Consider the following 17171-nt stretch of genomic DNA (forward strand, 5'->3'; position numbering starts at 1 on the left):
GAAAAAAATTTTTTTGGTCCATACAAGGTCTTAAATAAGTTAAGTCAGGTGCTGCTAATCAAATACTCTTGATTAATTGATATGTAGCTGGTGATGATCTTTGAGAAACAATTGTTGCTGCTCATCAATTTGTGAAGGATTTACAAGTAGAAAACATTCAACACAGCTACCAGTCTTCCCAGAGATGGATGTCCCAAGCTCAAAGAAACTGAAAAATACCCAAGAGCTACATCTCCTACACACCCCTCTTATTATGTTAAAGTTCATGACAGCACAGTAAAAAAAATACTCAACACGTACGACTTGGTTGCAAGTGTTGCCGAGAAAAAGCCTTTTGTTCTAAAACAAACATGGCAGTCCGACTTAAGTTTACAAAGCTGCATCTGAACAAATCGCAAGACTTGTAGAATAATGTCTCTTGGACAGATGAGACCAAAGTGAAGGTGCTTTCGTCATAATACACTTTGTCGACTAAAGTAAGAGGGTGGATAGTGGATTTACATTTGTTTTGCAGCCACAATACCCAGACACCTTGCAGTCAGTGAGCCAGTCGTGAACTCCTCTGTAAACCTAAAGTATTGTAGAGTCACCCTGTCCTACAGCTAAAGCCCTACCAGAACAGAGTCATGCAACGGGACAATGATCTGAAACACACCAGCAAATCTACCACAGACTGGCTGAAAAGAATTAAGGTGTAGCAATGGTCCAAAGTTCAGTCCTCAGCCTGCTAGAAATGCTGTGACAAGACCAAGACAAGAACTGTACATAAATAAATGCACACAAACCTTTATGAAATAAAGCAACATTATTGAAAAAGAGCCAAAATTTCTCCACAATGATGTAAAGCTGCCTTACAGAAAGAGAATTGCTTTGAGTTATTGTTGTTTTACAGTTATCATAAAATCAGACTCACTTTTTCCATCTCCAAATTGATTTGTTTATATATGGAAAGAAAAACACTGTCTTAAATTAAGGTGGTAACAAACAGAAATTATTACTACCTCCTCTGAGATTGGAGTAATATTGTTATTACAAAATCTTGTTGCCAGAATAACTGGAGCTATAAAGAAACCTTAATATATTTACAGCCAGACCCAGTAGTAATTAGCTCTAATTATTCTTTTAATTGTGAATTATAAAATGGAGGAAAAACATATACACTCATTAAGGTTGATAAATGAATGTAAAGACATGCAGTAGCTTCGAGAGTGTTTTTAGCTGAGCCTTCCTCTTTCTCCGTCCCCCATGTGTATACCTGATGACTGTATGACTTGCAACATTATTATAGTGAGGCTGTAACTGACTGTACACATTTTCAGTTGCTGTTGTAGGGATGCAATATAAATCAAACTAATAAAATACTGTGAGACAGTAACTTCTTCTTAATGGAGCATATTTGTTATTGAATGATTCTCATCAGTTGATTTTGTTGCATCTTCTTGTTTCTGATATCTGGAATCTATCGAAAGAGTTTTTGTAAACTAACCAAATCAACATTAAGACTCATATAGACTACAACATATGCCCTCTTCAAAGCAAATGAACCTATTTAATGCAATAGCAAGGATGATAACAAAACCACAAAGGCTGCATTAGGAGATTTTAAGAATATGTCGCTTATTAAGGATCTTATTAAAAGACACAGACAAGAGTGATTTGCTTCCAAGTTTTTTCTTTTTTGTTTTTTTTTTCTTCTGGCCAATAGTTGATTTCTACTCTGAATTTGGAGTTAACATATTTTAAAATCTAAAATTTAGCAGCTTTTTAAAGAAGCCAACTGACTAAATAGAAGCGCCATCTGGTGTCTATTTTTAGTAACTACAGATAATAATTAACCAAGAACTTTCAGAAAACATTTTTCTTTCACGTTTTGGTGGGGCTAGTGTTTGCTCACCTTGTTGTTATGTCTGAAATCAAAATGGCGATCTCATATCTGCTTGTACGTATATCCCCTGATTACCCTAACTCCATTTCAAAAGTCTTTTTTTCTTTTGTCAGCTTAACAGTGAAACATATACATTGTGTGAAGAGATTTTAACTGGATACTTTGGAGAAATCAAGAAAGAAACAGGCTTGATACTGTTCCTTTATTTACTTAAAATAAATCACACAAGACAATGAGGATTACAAACAGCTTGAAAATGTTGAATTTCATATGAAATTCATAGGTTGAGATAATACTATCTGTTCAAAGGGCTGAAAAGGCCTCACACTGAATACAAGCTTACGTAACTACAATTAAAATGCAATATTCTCTAAATTCTCTAAAAATCCAGAGTACATGTTAAAATAAAAACATTTTACATAATGAATACAGTACAGTGCAATACAGTCAAGCTACTGTGCAGTGTCCAGTAACAGAGATACAGCAGCTGAATGCAAAGTGAGCAACCTTCTCTTTATTTTAACATACAAATATCAGCCTACCCGGGTTTTAGGACATTATCCAGGTGGTTACATGAATCACAGCACAGCATGTTAGACTGAATAATTAGACAGGAGTATAATCACTGCCAGCATCGTTCTCTAATGGAAAAAACGTGAATAAATAATAAACCTCAGTGAGAAACTGGAAAACAATCATGAGAGGTTTACAAGACGTTACCTCTTAAGTATGTTTCTGTTGCAGATATTTAGCACAGCTTGCAAAACAGCGATAGCCTCAGATGGAAATTTGACAACACTTCACATCTATTTACACGAAACTGTGGTCAAATATTGTTTTGTTGTCCTGTACAGGGCTTTGGTAGTCAGATGTCAGTTTCATACATTGAGCAGATTCAAATACTCATTAATAAATACTTTTAAGTCCTCCCTGATTCTCTGGTCTTCCAGTTATATATCTTTCACATTTTCTTCTCCCCCAGCCTTCCCACAACCAGAAGTGAAACCTTTTTCAGGAACCCTCGGGCTGCTGCTGCCATCTGCCTCCTCTGTTCATCTTCCTGCACCCTTCTCCTTCATCTTATTGCTTCCTCCAGCGGTTCTTGGGTTTCTCCTCACAGCCGGGACCCTCGCAGGTACCAGGGAGAGGAGGTGGGGGTGTTGGCGCTGCCTTCGGTGGGGCCGGTGTGTCTGTGCTTTTGCTGACGCTGCTGAGCAGAGCTGGAAGATCATGAGAGATGGCTTTCTCTATCTTCTCTAGCAGACAGCCACCAGTCCAGCCGCAGTGGTAGGAGAGCTGCTTGAAGTTAGACATGGGGTTGACGCCAAAGAAGTCCTGGTAGGCCTCCTTGTCTGGCAGGTCGAACTTGCTGACATTTGTTTTGGCCAGAATGGACTTGAAGATATAAAACTTGTCCGGGTCATTGACAATGTCTTGAAACACCTCATGTGGGTCACTAAACCAGCCCAGCTTGTCATAGTAGGTCTGAAGATAGCGGTCCACCAGCAGGGCGTGGATGCGCACACGGATGGCGTGCTGGCGGATGAAAGCGATTTTGTTCTCTATCTGATTTTCAATCACCTATAAGAAGAAAAGTGTGATAAAAAGAAAGAAGGCATAAAAAAAATAACAAAAAAACAAAAGGAGACAAACTGTTTTACTGTAGTCACAAGATTTACCTGGTTCAGGTCCTCCAGCAGGGAGATCTCCTCCCTCATGAAGAGCTCTCGGCTGGTATCTTTAGCGTAGTCCTGAGGCCAGAATGAGCTGACATACACTCGCGGGGGCTCTGTGACATTGATCAGTGGTGCCATGCTCCAGAACAGGGCCCCGTAGACCCTCATCAGATCCTGTGTGGTAAGGCTGTCTGCCTTGTTGAGGATGAGGCGAATTTGAGACTCACGGCCCTTCATCTGTCTGAAGAGCATCTCCAGCTCCCCGCCCACATCCAGCTTGGTTGGGTCAAACACCAGGAAGATCAGATCAGCTCGATCGATGAACCACTGACACACCTCATTGTATGGGTAACCTGACAAAGAATAAGACTGTTAGAGATGGATCACATGAGAAGAGATCTTCTGAAATACCATAGAGAGACACATTTCACACCTTTTAAATGGTTTTATGTACAAATCATACAAGTGAACTTATTAAAAATCTCATAAATCTGATGGGATGCAACATTTCCAGGTCTAAATAACTGTCAGCCTGCCTGCTTCACAGTGTGTGTTGCACCTCACTGATTAATGTGATACTGATAACTGAGAGCTGATACTACTCTACAATGAAAAGAAGATGCTATTTTTCTGTTTCTTTTGACAAAGAAACTCAAGTCAGTTAATATCTTACATCTTTTTTTTAACATATTTCTATTCAGTCACCTCTTTCCTGCTGCTTGCGGTTTTCAATGATGCCTGGTGTGTCAACAAAAGTAACCCTCTCAAGCAGCTTGTGGGGCATCTCAATGCCGACTAGTTTCTCCAGGAAGCCCTGGCCAAACTTCTCCAGGGGAGAGAAGGATCTTGAACTGTCTGCTGCCATGACGATACCTTCTATGGACCGAAACTTCTCACCATGCATGATGACGGTGTACTCAGATGTGGTGGGTTCAGCACCTGGTGCAGAAAAGAAATAGATAGGAGAGATTTCACTAGATCTGCATAAAGGTTCAGTATTTTTAATGCTGACACATTAGCAATCAGGTTTTAATCCGAACCTGTGTATAGCTCCTGAGGGGTGCCATGAAGACCCAGCAGGTAGTTGATCATGGAGGATTTGCCCACACTCCAAGGTCCCAGAAACAAAACCATAGGCTTGGAGGTGACCTCACCATCTGCAGGTTTGTGAATCAGAACAGGATGGAAAAAAGGGGCAAAAAGGCCCAAAAAAAGTACATTATATAATTTACTTTAAACAGAAATCTTATAAAATGCTGTATAGAGAACTATGCAGATCTGTAACTGCACCTTATTCTCTGCAATGTTTTTCTATTAAATGTTTAATGAGAAGTTATGTCTTAATGCAATGCAAATTTTATGTAATTAAATATATGTTGGTTTGCATAAAGTGAAAATGTATCAGACAATAAACATTTAGATGAAGTTGAAAAGGCTAAAACCAAAAGATTTATGGAGGCAAAATAACCCAAAATCTCAAAATTAAACAGTGGTTTTGCCTGAAGTTCCACTGAGCATTGAGAATCTCCTGATGTCAATGCAAAATCATGATAAGGAAGAAAAAAAAGAAAACCTTTAAATATTCTGATTGCAATCATGTACTTTTATTCTGCACCACATGGTGTCTCAAAGTCACATGGCACAGAGTGAAGTCTTCATTCTGGCCCCCTTCCTGCCCTCAAGTGCTATGGAACAAAGTTGTGGGGCGCCTGGCCAGCACAATGTTCCCTTTAAATTTCAGCAGACAGAGTCCTTATTGTGTTTCTCTGTGTGTCTGGTTTGAAAAATGACCAACCCTGGCTGCATACACATTCTTAATTATGACATTATTTGTACTTCATGATTTCTTCACAACTCCAGTTAATTATAACAAGCACTGTAGGTACTGAAAAATGTCCAGAGTAGTGCCTGTGAGTGGGTAAAGGGTGTTATTAGATTTTAGATTTTATTATTAGGTTTCTTATTAGATTTTGACATTACAAGTTGCAGTTTTATTTGTGCATGATGCATTTTGTGAAATGGATTTGTAAAAGTTAAGCTGTTAAGGCAGTGGTTTGTGTGGTGCAGTTCAGTTACCTGTGACCTCATGCTGTCTGAGCTCATTGTACTTGAAGGCTTGCTCCATCGGTTTGATGGCCTTGTGGTAGATGTTCAGCACCGTCTTTATAGCACCTTCAAAGAGAAGAGCAAAGAGGAGCTGAGTTGCAATATTTGGGATGCTGTTACTAGTATAATTGACTGTACGTGATGAATAAAGTTTAGTGAATGGAGCTGAAGTGATTAGGAGGCTGGCTTTAGCATCAACAGAACAGAGGGGTTTTCATGCAGAAGACAGTTAAACATTTGCACTGATTAATCACCTGCCTTAAGACTTGTCTGCACACACACACGCACACACACACACACACACACACACACACACACACACACACACACACACACACACACACACACACACACACACACACACACACACACACACATTTTACGCTCTCACACATAGAAGCCTGGGACCTAGACATCATGAAACAATTTTCGGAATAGTTTCAGCAGAAAAGCCGCCTAAATTGGTTCAGACTTCCTTTCCTTTCCATGCAAACACATCTGGTTTTATTTTCCACTGGCAGACTTACTGTAAACATTCTGATGCATTATTATTTCAATATTTAACTTCCGACGTTTGGACAAGAAAAGTCAGAGAGACATCGCTGAAGATCCCCATGTCTGATCAGCATCATGTGTTTCACTGTGTTTAATATGTGCATGTGTTTCTATTTGCTTTGGGGCCTGAGCAGTTGGTGAAAATTCACTGTGCATATTGTTTTATATCAGTAACACTGAATTGATAAAATGTGCCTTACCAGAGAACTCTGCAGAGGGCTCAGCAGTTGCCAGGCGAAGCATGTCCTCGATGTGAGAGCGGTCCCTCAGAGTAGAGGCCTTAGCTTCAGCTTCTTTGTGATCTAATGGGAGGAACAGAGAACATTTATGTTATACTGTGGGTAAGAGTGGGTAGAGTTATGGAGTGCAAAACCTTTGCAGAAATGACAAAACCAGTGTATTCCCCCAGGTAGATGATTTTTCTGAGCTGTGAGTGACCAGGCCATCTGAGCTGAGTACTGGTCCAACTGTTATGTCATGCTGTTGTCCAGTATCTGTGTATTCCTTTCCAATGCTATTTTAGTCTGTTTATTTCTGTACTAAAGGTTGTTACTAATTCCTCTTTAGCTTCTCAGTGTCAAATTCGGGAGGTTTGGAACAAAGTCAGAAATGAAAAAAAGGTGACAAAGGTAGGCTTTTGCTGTCATGACTTATATCAGTTAAAATCTTATACCCAAATAAATCAAGTTTTTTTTTCTGATGATCATCAATTCCAATTTAGGTGAAGATGAGAAAAAATGTTGCTTGTGCCACAACCTGACTGATATTGGGGACCTCAGGACCTTTCAACAGTATTGCTAGACATGTATTTTTTAAGAAAATAGATTTATAATCATTATGCAAAACACTTTTTTTCTTATTATTGTAGTGCTCTTGTGGTGTATTTGTTTGGTTATTAACTCAACCAAGGCGAAGGCTATATTTTCGGTGGTGTCGGCCTGTTTGTCTGTCTGTCTGTCTGTTTGCAACATAGCTCAAACAGTTATGGACGGATTTTGATCGTTTTTGGGGGTAATTCTCAGGAGAGTGACCCTATGGCTTGGCAGACATCTTCTCTCTCTGAGTGTTTATTTTTGTTATTATCTGCACTTCAATTGGCTGGTGTGTGCCATAATATTACAGTTATGAGTTTTGTTACAAAGATATATATATATGAAGATATTACTTACATAATAACATATAAGTACATAATTCTTAAGAATGGAGCACATTTTTCAAAGGTGAAGAGTATAAATGTTTCTCCATTTTTTACTCATTTGTGGCACTGGAGTGCTTGAGAAGTAATTGTCTCCAAGAAGAAGCAAAATTTGAGTCCATGTAGCTTAACTGCTTTGCCTCCAAAAAAAACAATGTTGTGGCTTTAGTGGTTTATAAAAACCGTTATGTGTTAGTTTGATGTTTGTGCAGAGGCTAGCCACTTGATTATACCCATTTTTAGTTATTTTGCTGAACCAACTACTTCCTGATTATACCATGACATTTTTGCATCCAGATGTCACATTGGTGTCAATCTTTGCCTTGCATAAACAGATGGACTGTGACAATATGTATTAAATAAAAATTGTACCAGTGCAAGGAACTTATTCACAGTATGAATTTAATAGATTGGATAAATTCTTAAAATTTTGTCTCATAATAGCAACATGGGCACAAGAGAACAGCATGCTTCTAGAAGTACAACTGAATCAGATGAGATTTAGTGTAACAGGATCACTCCTGGTCTTCTGAGACAGAAAACTAGAAGAGGTTTTTCTTGTAAGCAAACTTGAACTGTTTCACTATTAGGAGATGGTAAATTCAAACTGGGAAATTCTTTAAAATGATATTACTCCTGAAATGAAAACATCCTTTAGTACCTTTGGCTTGAGACTCTGCAGGCGCCTCCTCTACTTTCAATTCCTGTGCAGCAACGGGAGCCTCCACTGGGGTTTCCACCACTACATCCTCCACAGCAACTTCCTCAACAGATTCTGGTGTAACCTCCTCCACAAAAGGTTCAGGCTCCACCTGAGGAGGGACCTCCAGTTCTGGTTCAGGCCTGGGATTTAGATCTGGCTCTGAAATGTCATCAAGTTCTGCTTTTGGTTTTGGTATTACTTCAGTTTCAGGCTCTGCTACCACTTCTGCTTCTGGTTGTGGATCTAAAATCTCCTCTGGTGCAGCTTGTGATTCTAGTTCTTGTTGAGCTTCCTCAGGTTCAGGTTCTGTTTCAGGAAATGCCACTGGTTCTAGTTCTGGATTTGGTTCTGGTTCTGATTCAGCTCCTGTGTCATCCTCCTCAGCAACTGTAGCTTCCCGCTGGACCGTTTCCACAGTTATTTGCTCCTCTGCTGCCACTTCTGTTCCTTCTTTTGTGTCCACATCTTCTAATTCCTTAGCAGCTTCTTTGTCAGCAGCAGCTGTTTCTTCCTCCTCTAGATCAGCCTCCTGACTTGTATCCACTTGTACTTGAGAAAATTGCTCCATCGCCTCTCCCTCGCCCTCTTCAGGTTTCTCCTCCTCTTCTACAGGTAATACAACTTCTTCAGATTCTTCCTCCTCCATACTTTGATCCTCCAGTGACTCCTCTTCAGGCTCTGCTTCAGCCTTTTCCTCAGATGTCACAATTCGATCCTCTTCTACAACTTCCTCCTGGTCTTCTTCTTCAGTTGAAACCACCTCAGCAGAAAAATCATCCTCAGGTAGGGGTGCTTGATCCTCCTCCTCTTCCTCATGCTCTAAGGGGGTTGCAGGCTCTTTTTCAGTAGTTGACAGGGGTTTGCAGGGCTGGCACATGGCTCTCTCAGGAGCTGGGGTGTCATTGGAGGAGCTCTGGCTCTGTTGATCCTCTGCTGCGTCACATCCACAGGAGAAGAGGTCTCCCTCTGGCTGCTGGAGCTGCAGATGCATCAAAGGCTCCTCATCGAGGATGGAGGAGTCTGCCAGAATAAAAAATGAATATAAACACATACGCTTCTCTTGAGCATAACACAAAACGTTAACATTTATAAGTGGAAAATATTTTGCCTGTTAAAAATGCCACAGATTAACTGCTGTCATATATATAACTGTTTGTGAAAAGTCATAATTTCTGACATTACAGCCCTCACGCTCATGTTGATGCTCATTGTTTGCTCCTACAATTTTCAGTGGGAATCTGGCTACCTGGCAGGTCTATTACAGGTAAATCTGTCTAAATAATCAATCAAGTTCAATGAAATGTATCAGACTTCACAAAGTACTAATTTAAACACAGACTGGTCACCTTTGTGCGCTACGTCAGCACTTGACCTGAACTCAGTCACTGTGAGAAAGAACAGAGCGGATCACACGTTCAGCACCTCCCAGATTTCTGACTCAGATTACAGCTCCTTGAATGGTGCCATAAGGAATGAGCTATTTAAGGCTAACAAACAGCAGACAGTTGTCTGCAGGATCCAAAAAAAAAAAAATGACGGAAGAATTCCACTCAGCTATAGCAAATGATTTCAAGTGAATGAATTTATATTTTTGGAATTAAACACTCCAAAAAAACACATAAATGAAGTTTTGTGATTTTTTTTCCCATTGCAAATTATAGCAATTTGTTTGAACTAATGAAAGATACTGAAGTATTTATGTTAGTTGTTAAGGTGGTGTACCAACATCACTTTATCTAGAGTGACTGTAAATCTGAAAAAGTAAGCAATAAGCTTGAGGGTTTTAGTCTGTCTTCATTTTTTATGCTTAAAATCCTTAAGACATGTTTATTGTGCCAAAAACCTAAGTTTTCCCCTCAGAATATTATTATTATTTATAGCACAGGAAATAACAGATGTACACATTAATCCTCCATTAATCTATTTACTTTGTGTTTTCTTTTGGATTTTTTCCCACTTAATACCCCAACATTTGTTTTTGAAAGTAAATTAAGGCCATTGTTACTCTGATTTAGTGGTTGTGATTGTATTTTTTACAAAGCTAAACAGTTTAACTTTTCCAAACTGAGTGAACATAGGTTTTGATAGAAGGTGTTTGTACCTATAAAGAGGGGGCTCCCTTTCATTACATCATATGGATTTACAGTTGACACTCTTCACAAATGAAGTATTAAAAAAAGCACAAGTTTGTGACCTGTGTTTAATTTTAACTGGAGGAGCAGAGTGGTGCACAGTGTGAAATGAGACAGTTAAATGAATGCCTGCAGCTCATGTTACAAGATAAGTTAAGAGACAGGGATGAAGATTGAAAGCTTCTGGCAGCTGTTATTTGCATCATTTGTTCTGTTTAGTGTTAGTTTGTAAGTTTTTCATGTAAGTTTTATTAATAACTCATAAATCTGGTTGATCCTTAACATAAAATTCCGAATTTTGACAAGAAAATAATCAAAATGCTGGACACCACTCAATTTCATGGCCTATTGGAGCATTTAATGGAACTGAGACATCAATAATAACCTAGACTTTCCTGCTATGAGGGATTGTGTTTAGTGTGGAAACACCACAGCAGCAATACTTGAACCAGCTGAAGATGCAAAACGTGATTATTTCTTTGTTTTTCTATCAGTACATATGGGTTGGCACGCATCTTCATTTAGTTCACCAAAGTAAAGCAAGATCATAATTCAGGCAAACTATAGGGCCACTAAAATTGCAGCTGGAAAGACAACTTTACAAATGGCTTTCATTTAATTTCTGCATTACGCTGTATTTTGAGCTTGGCTGGAGGATTTAATGTCACTTGTCTTGAATGATGCTAGCAGGACTCCATGTACTATCCTGTCACCCTGACTGCTATCCATGATGCTTTCTTCCCTCTATTTTGAGGCAGCCAATCCCACAACAATTTTACCCTTATGATGTTGTTTGCCACCTCTTGTATCTGGAAGCGGTTTAGCTTATCACCTCCCAGGGGCAGATATGTCAGTGTTGGACACCACAGAACATTGTGTGCACTCAGAAAAAATAAGCCTTTTTAAACCATAAGGTTTTAGGACTTATGATATTGGAACAGATCACAGTTTTGATTTTGTACGTGACCCATCCATCAAAGATTGCAATGTTGTGGCTTTAGTTAAACCCTAAAATCACAACTACCAAACACAGAAATTCAACTCATGTATCAACAATGCTGAAAATATGGAGTGTAACTGTCTAGTGATACTTTTCAAGATAGATTGGGTAGATGCTGCTGACTCAGTTTGAGGGGTGCCCGTCCAGCCTCTCGCAGTCACTGCAGTGGGGGTCTCATAAAACCCAGCCTGACTGAGGGAGTAATCTGACCAGCATCTGATGGTGCTCAGCTTGGTCTGATCGAGTGGTGTCAGGTTTGGATGCAGTCCAAAGACGTGGTGTTACAGCATCCGCTGCATTGTAACATGAACAGCAGTAGGAGTCAAGATCCTGCAGTGAGCCAATAAACTAACATTTAAGAGGCTTTACATACCCAGACTTGTTGCACAGAGTATCTTAAATGTGCTCTGTGAGTCTAATCTCTAACTTTCTTATCAAAGTCTGTATAGTAAATATGGTACACTTGAACAGTTTGACATCCAAATTTTGAGGAAAAACCCTCTGTATTATCAGCCAAAGAATGAATGTCAAACTTTAACTGATAAACAATCGCTATCCACACATATTACATGTACTCACCTGCAATTATACAACTTAAAGTTAGTCAACCAGTTTTTTTTTCCAGATAGCATATCTAGACATAGCTTTCCAGATAAAGCAGGGAGATCATTTTCTGCTGTGGTAGCTTCTAGCAGTGGCCAAATTGAATTAAAAGTTAATATTGTTAGGAAGAGGAAAATGGTATGATGGTGGGGGAGGGCGATAGGAGAGATAAAGTACAAGTGAGAATACACAGCGGTGTTTCTGAGGCTGATTCTGCTAAGCCTTAAATGATAAAGAGGAAAAAAACAAAAAGCTGGCAGCTTCTCTTCCGTCACAATGGAAGCATTGCTGCAGGAATGCAGTGTGGTTGGCTGGAACAGATTTAAAGATCTCAACAACTGGATAGATTACCATGACATTATTTTCCCTTCTAAATGAATCAAGCAGTCACTGTAAATAAGAATTTGTTTTTAATTACTTCCCTGGTAAATAAAAACAAGTCAGGATAGCCGTAGTTAGCATCTCATCTAGCAACATCAACAGTTGCAAAACTTCACCCATTGTTTTGAGGGTGGGAATCAAAAATTCACGTTAATATGTTTATTGAGGTTTTCCATTTTTCATTGGAGCACAGCTTTCTTGACGTCCAGCTAGAGATAGAATAGAATAGAATTTCTGTCATGCTTTAGTTTTCATGCAGATGACCTCACATTTGACTTGTGAATACAGAGCAGGTTGTGGTTTATTCGCTGGCTTTAAATTGCCACGGTCCTGACTATGCAAAACAAGCCAAAATCATTACTTGCAACATCATGCTTGACAGTTGGTAAGAGGGTTTTGTTACTATCAGTTTCAATTTTATTTGGACAAGACACTGGAAGTTAATTAACAAATCAATTTAAAAGATGTTAAGAGAAACAGGGAATTATATATACATATATATATATATATACACACATATATATATATACATATATATATATATATATATATGTATATATATATATATATATATATATATATATATATATATATATATATATATATATATATATATATATATATATATATATATATATATATATATATATATACAATACATAGTTAAAGTTAGTTGTATAAGAACGGGGCTCTGACATGCCTTGGATATGCATTACAATACATAAAATCTTGAATACATACACTTGTATCCTATCACACCCACTACGCGCCAGGACTCTTTAGTTCCAGTCCTCAAGGGCCACTATCCTGCAGGTTGTAGGGGCTTTCCTGCTCTGACACCCCTGATTCAACTGAAATGGATCTGACAGCTTGTTTTCAGTCAGGTGTGTTGAAGCTGGGAAACATCTAAAACTTGCAGGCCAGTGGCTCTGAGGACTGGAGTTGAAGAACCCTGGTTTCAACTGTGCCTTTCTTTTTAAAAAGGAACATTTCTCTGGGAAATTTTTCCAAACAAGCCATACTTATTCTGTCTTTCCATATTGGACTGTTGTGAACTTTAACTGTTGTGAGGCCTGCAAAAACTGAGATGCTATTTTATTTGGTTTTTGGCAATTTCACTGAGCATTGGACCATCTGATCTTGGTGTGAACATGCTGGGATGACCACTGTTGGAATGGCTGACGAATGTCTTGAATCTTTTCCTCTTGTGAACGATCTTTCATGACAATGTTTGGTAATAATATTATAACCCTTCTCAGACTGATGGGCCGCAACAGTTGTTTCTTTAAGATCATTGCTGATGTGTTTTCTCCTTGGCATTGTGTTTGCATCTGAATATTCTAGTCCAGCAAACTGTCAACACTTCATCTCTCATAAAATTGCTCACACTGAATCCATCAAAGGTATAAAGTTTTCTGGTCATCAAATATAAGTCTTCACTCTTTATACAGGTCTGTTTTAGTCTGTAGCTGCTCCTTAGAGAAGCACTTGGCTTCTTAACAGAGGAAACTTTGTTAGAAAACAGCTCTCTGCAACAGCTGCAAGACTGATTATTAAAATGAAAACAGCAGAGCAACAGTTTTGTAACAATTCTTTCTCAGATTACAGTTATTTAATTCAATTAGAAAATAAAACATTGATCAGTTCAGATTTAAAATGTGTTATTGTTTTTTTTCTTTTTCCTTCACATTGTAATTTCAGTTAAATCCATTCTGGCACAAATTAAGTAAAGAGTAGTGGATTAACACTTTGCAGGGTCATCATCAAAGAATAGGAGAAGAGAGAAGTCACAACATGAAAAATAAATAAATAAAAATCATTGTAACGCATTATTAAGTTACAAGTGCAGCATGCAGATCCTTTGCTGGCTTCCATCACTACCAAAGTGTGTCTCTGGTACTCCTGCAGTCCCAGCACCCCACTGCTGCTGCTGAATGAAGCCAGTTCAGAGCTCAGTGTTGTGGGGACAGAGTGGGACAGGTGCCTGGTTGCTGGATAAACAGAAATAGTCCCACAATGAGTCAGAGGGTGAAAAGAAGGAGGGATAATTCCAGTTCTATTTTCAGGAAGTGTGACGCTCTTCACCTCCCTGTGATTGTCATGAAGCTGGGCTGCAACTCTGCACTATTGCTTGCAGTCCATGCAACAATGTACAACTGTGCATGACTGAGAATCTTCTTCAAGAACAATAAACACCTAAGTACTAGAAATTATCACTTCCACACTGCACATTCAACATAACAGTCACAGTGAAAACTGGTGTAAATACACAATAATGTTTGCAAAGTTATTCCTCAGTGCTTAACCCTGTAATGCCTAAATTTATTTAAAGTTGTTAAAGATTGAAATAAATACAGGAAAAAATGGGGAAAAACACAACAAAAAGGAAAAGTACAGTTTAATATTAAATGGATTAATAGCAATAAATAAATAATAATCAATAATAAAATAAATTATATAAAAATAAATGCATAAATAAGAGTGAATAAAAGCAAATGAAAATTTAATAGAATAACTAGATACAAAGAAATAAACTAAACAAAGGCCAGAAGTGATCTAATGCAAGTTTACGACACCTGACATCAGGAAAAGTGCTTAGAAACACAAATCAGCAGAGGTTTATCTGCACCAAATTTAATTAATTACAACTCTTTCTACCTCAGGTTACTTCTATTTAATTTGACTTTTAAAAGCACTTAATTATATAGTTACGTAACTTCAAAAAGTCCAGCTGTTTAGCTACTGTCCTCTGGTCCTACACGGCCACCTCTGATCTCTCTCATGCCTGTTTTAGATGGGACACCCCCCATATGCTTTCCACTGACTAGAATGGCAGATTAGCAGCTCTGCAGACAGAGCAGATAAAGTGACATTAAATGCAGCACTCACTTGTCCTGCAGAAACAGAATCTACTTGTACTTTATGGCTTTGTGTTTGCAAGAAGATGTAATCAAATAAGTCTAAACACCCGAGTACGTGATGTGTGTGCATTCCTGAGAGCTTTAAAGAGATGTGTATCTGTCCATACCATTGGTGACAACAGTATCTGATGACGACTTTGTCTGATGGATCCCTGACACCTGACTACAGCAACTTGTGGGGGTCAAAACGATTTGGTGCAAGGACAGACAAGGGTGTTCCCTGCTTTAGCTGTAATGTAGAAGTCAATTATCAGCCTCTAATACTGCAACAACCTGGGAGTCACACGTGATGTGGACAGCTTCAATGTGTGACATACAGAACAAGTTATGAACGTGAAACAGACTTTAAGACAACCTTGTAAAATATCATATTGCTAAACAAAGCCAAAATTCCTAGTGCTGTGAATAGACTGTCTAACTGGAAAAGCTGTGTATGCGACTCTTGGTATTGCGTTCATGTACTCAGTCATTGCTGTTGCAGTGTCTTTCTTCAGGCCAGGGAGAATAAGAGAAAGACAGAACAGTTTCCATCACCTGGTATCACACCTCAACCTTTACTAATTCTGCCCTGGATCACAACAGCATACAGTACTTCCCTAATTTAGGTGAAAATGTTGTCATTTGATCAAAGAATTTGACAAAAATGCAACTAACTTCCAATGACCTAACATAATCACTGCAACTTGCAAAACTGTGAAAGACACAGGCCACATACATGTGCAGCCATTTCAGCTGAAGTAAAATTTCCATTTCACTTGGCAGTACCTGCTTGAACAACTCCCTGAATTCATCCAACAAACAGCTCTGCAAATCTTGACTATATCACCCAAAACCCCATGTCAACCCTCCTCCATACCTGCAGCTGACAAAGCCAGGAGAGACAGCAAGCAGCACACAGACACCAGAGACTTCATTTTGGCTGCCAGGGGCCTTCTGATCATCTTCCCCAGCTATATATACTGCTGTGGCGAAAGTCAGAGGGCATGCCAGAGGAGGTGTGGTGCAGCAGCTGCACCCATATCTACCATGGTGAGTCAGAACAGCTGCCTGCTCCAATCAGGAACATTGAGGGAGTGAAGCAGGAAGGGAATTACTGATTATGTTGTGCTCTTAAGGTTTTAAGTTTGAAAGTTCTTTAGCTAAAATGATTAGAGGATATTTCATTATACTTTTTGGGTGTTCAGTTTTGCCACAGTAGTGAATAACAGTGATGGGTGGTTTATAACAGGAACTCAATGAAAACTCAATGAAAGCTGAGGACTTTGGTGATTTTGTCTGTAATGGAGCTTTCCTTTTTATTTGTGTGTATAAAACAATGCTTATCATATGGATTGCCATAAAATATGTCTGCAAGGGTATTGCTATAATTCACCAACATACCATCATAGAAGCTGATTTTGCATTAATAACAAGCAGGCTAGTTCCTTTCCTCTTAAATGTCCCTGACTCTGGTTATTACGATCTGTAGCTCAGGAAATTCAGCAGTGTTTCTGTGTTGTCTTCATAAGATCCAGAAAGGATGGAGAAGTATTGCTGTTTATGCTTGTTTATGCATAGAAGAGTTTTAACCTCCATTTGTGGTGGCAGCGATGAGCTGGTTTCCACATTCAAGATATATGTTTTTATGCAGCCAGAATTCAAATAAGAAGTAATTTTTTTCATGTAAATTCCAAAAGAATTTAAGTGTTTTATATAAATTGATAAAATTTTAAATGAGAAAGCCAAAACTTTGTTATGGTGTTCCTACAGAGTCAGTCTGTGAAATACATGCACACATGGCTGTAGGTTGGTGTTGTGGTTAGCACTGTCGCCTCATAGCAATAAGGTCCGTTATTCAAATCTCATATGGGGCCTTTCTGTGTATAGTTTGCATGTCCTCATGCATGTGTGAGTGCTCCAGCTTCCTCCCACAGTCCAAAAACATGCATGTTTGGTTAACTGGTGTCTCTAAATTCTTCCTGAGTTGTTCAGCAGTGTCCTTGTGGAAGTCCAGTGATGGACTGGTGACCTGCCC

At 38.8% G+C, this 17171-nt stretch overlaps 1 protein-coding gene across 1 annotated transcript; it reads right to left on the bottom strand.

The window, feature by feature from the left end:
- Window positions 1-2079: 2079 nt before the first annotated feature.
- On the bottom strand, window positions 2080-16122 carry LOC121637843 (sarcalumenin-like). The gene is made up of 8 exons (XM_041982161.1): window positions 16014-16122; window positions 8079-9140; window positions 6423-6524; window positions 5638-5733; window positions 4602-4718; window positions 4267-4500; window positions 3565-3914; window positions 2080-3466 (listed from the first exon to the last, which is right to left on the bottom strand). Exons 1-8 carry the CDS (start codon window positions 16096-16098, stop codon window positions 2966-2968), a joined length of 2547 nt encoding a protein of 848 aa, XP_041838095.1. The 5' UTR covers window positions 16099-16122; the 3' UTR covers window positions 2080-2965.
- Between the last annotated feature and the right edge of the window lie 1049 nt (window positions 16123-17171).

This window comes from Melanotaenia boesemani, chromosome 4 (assembly GCF_017639745.1).
Source record: "Melanotaenia boesemani isolate fMelBoe1 chromosome 4, fMelBoe1.pri, whole genome shotgun sequence".
In the NCBI taxonomy this organism is placed as follows: domain Eukaryota; kingdom Metazoa; phylum Chordata; class Actinopteri; order Atheriniformes; family Melanotaeniidae; genus Melanotaenia; species Melanotaenia boesemani.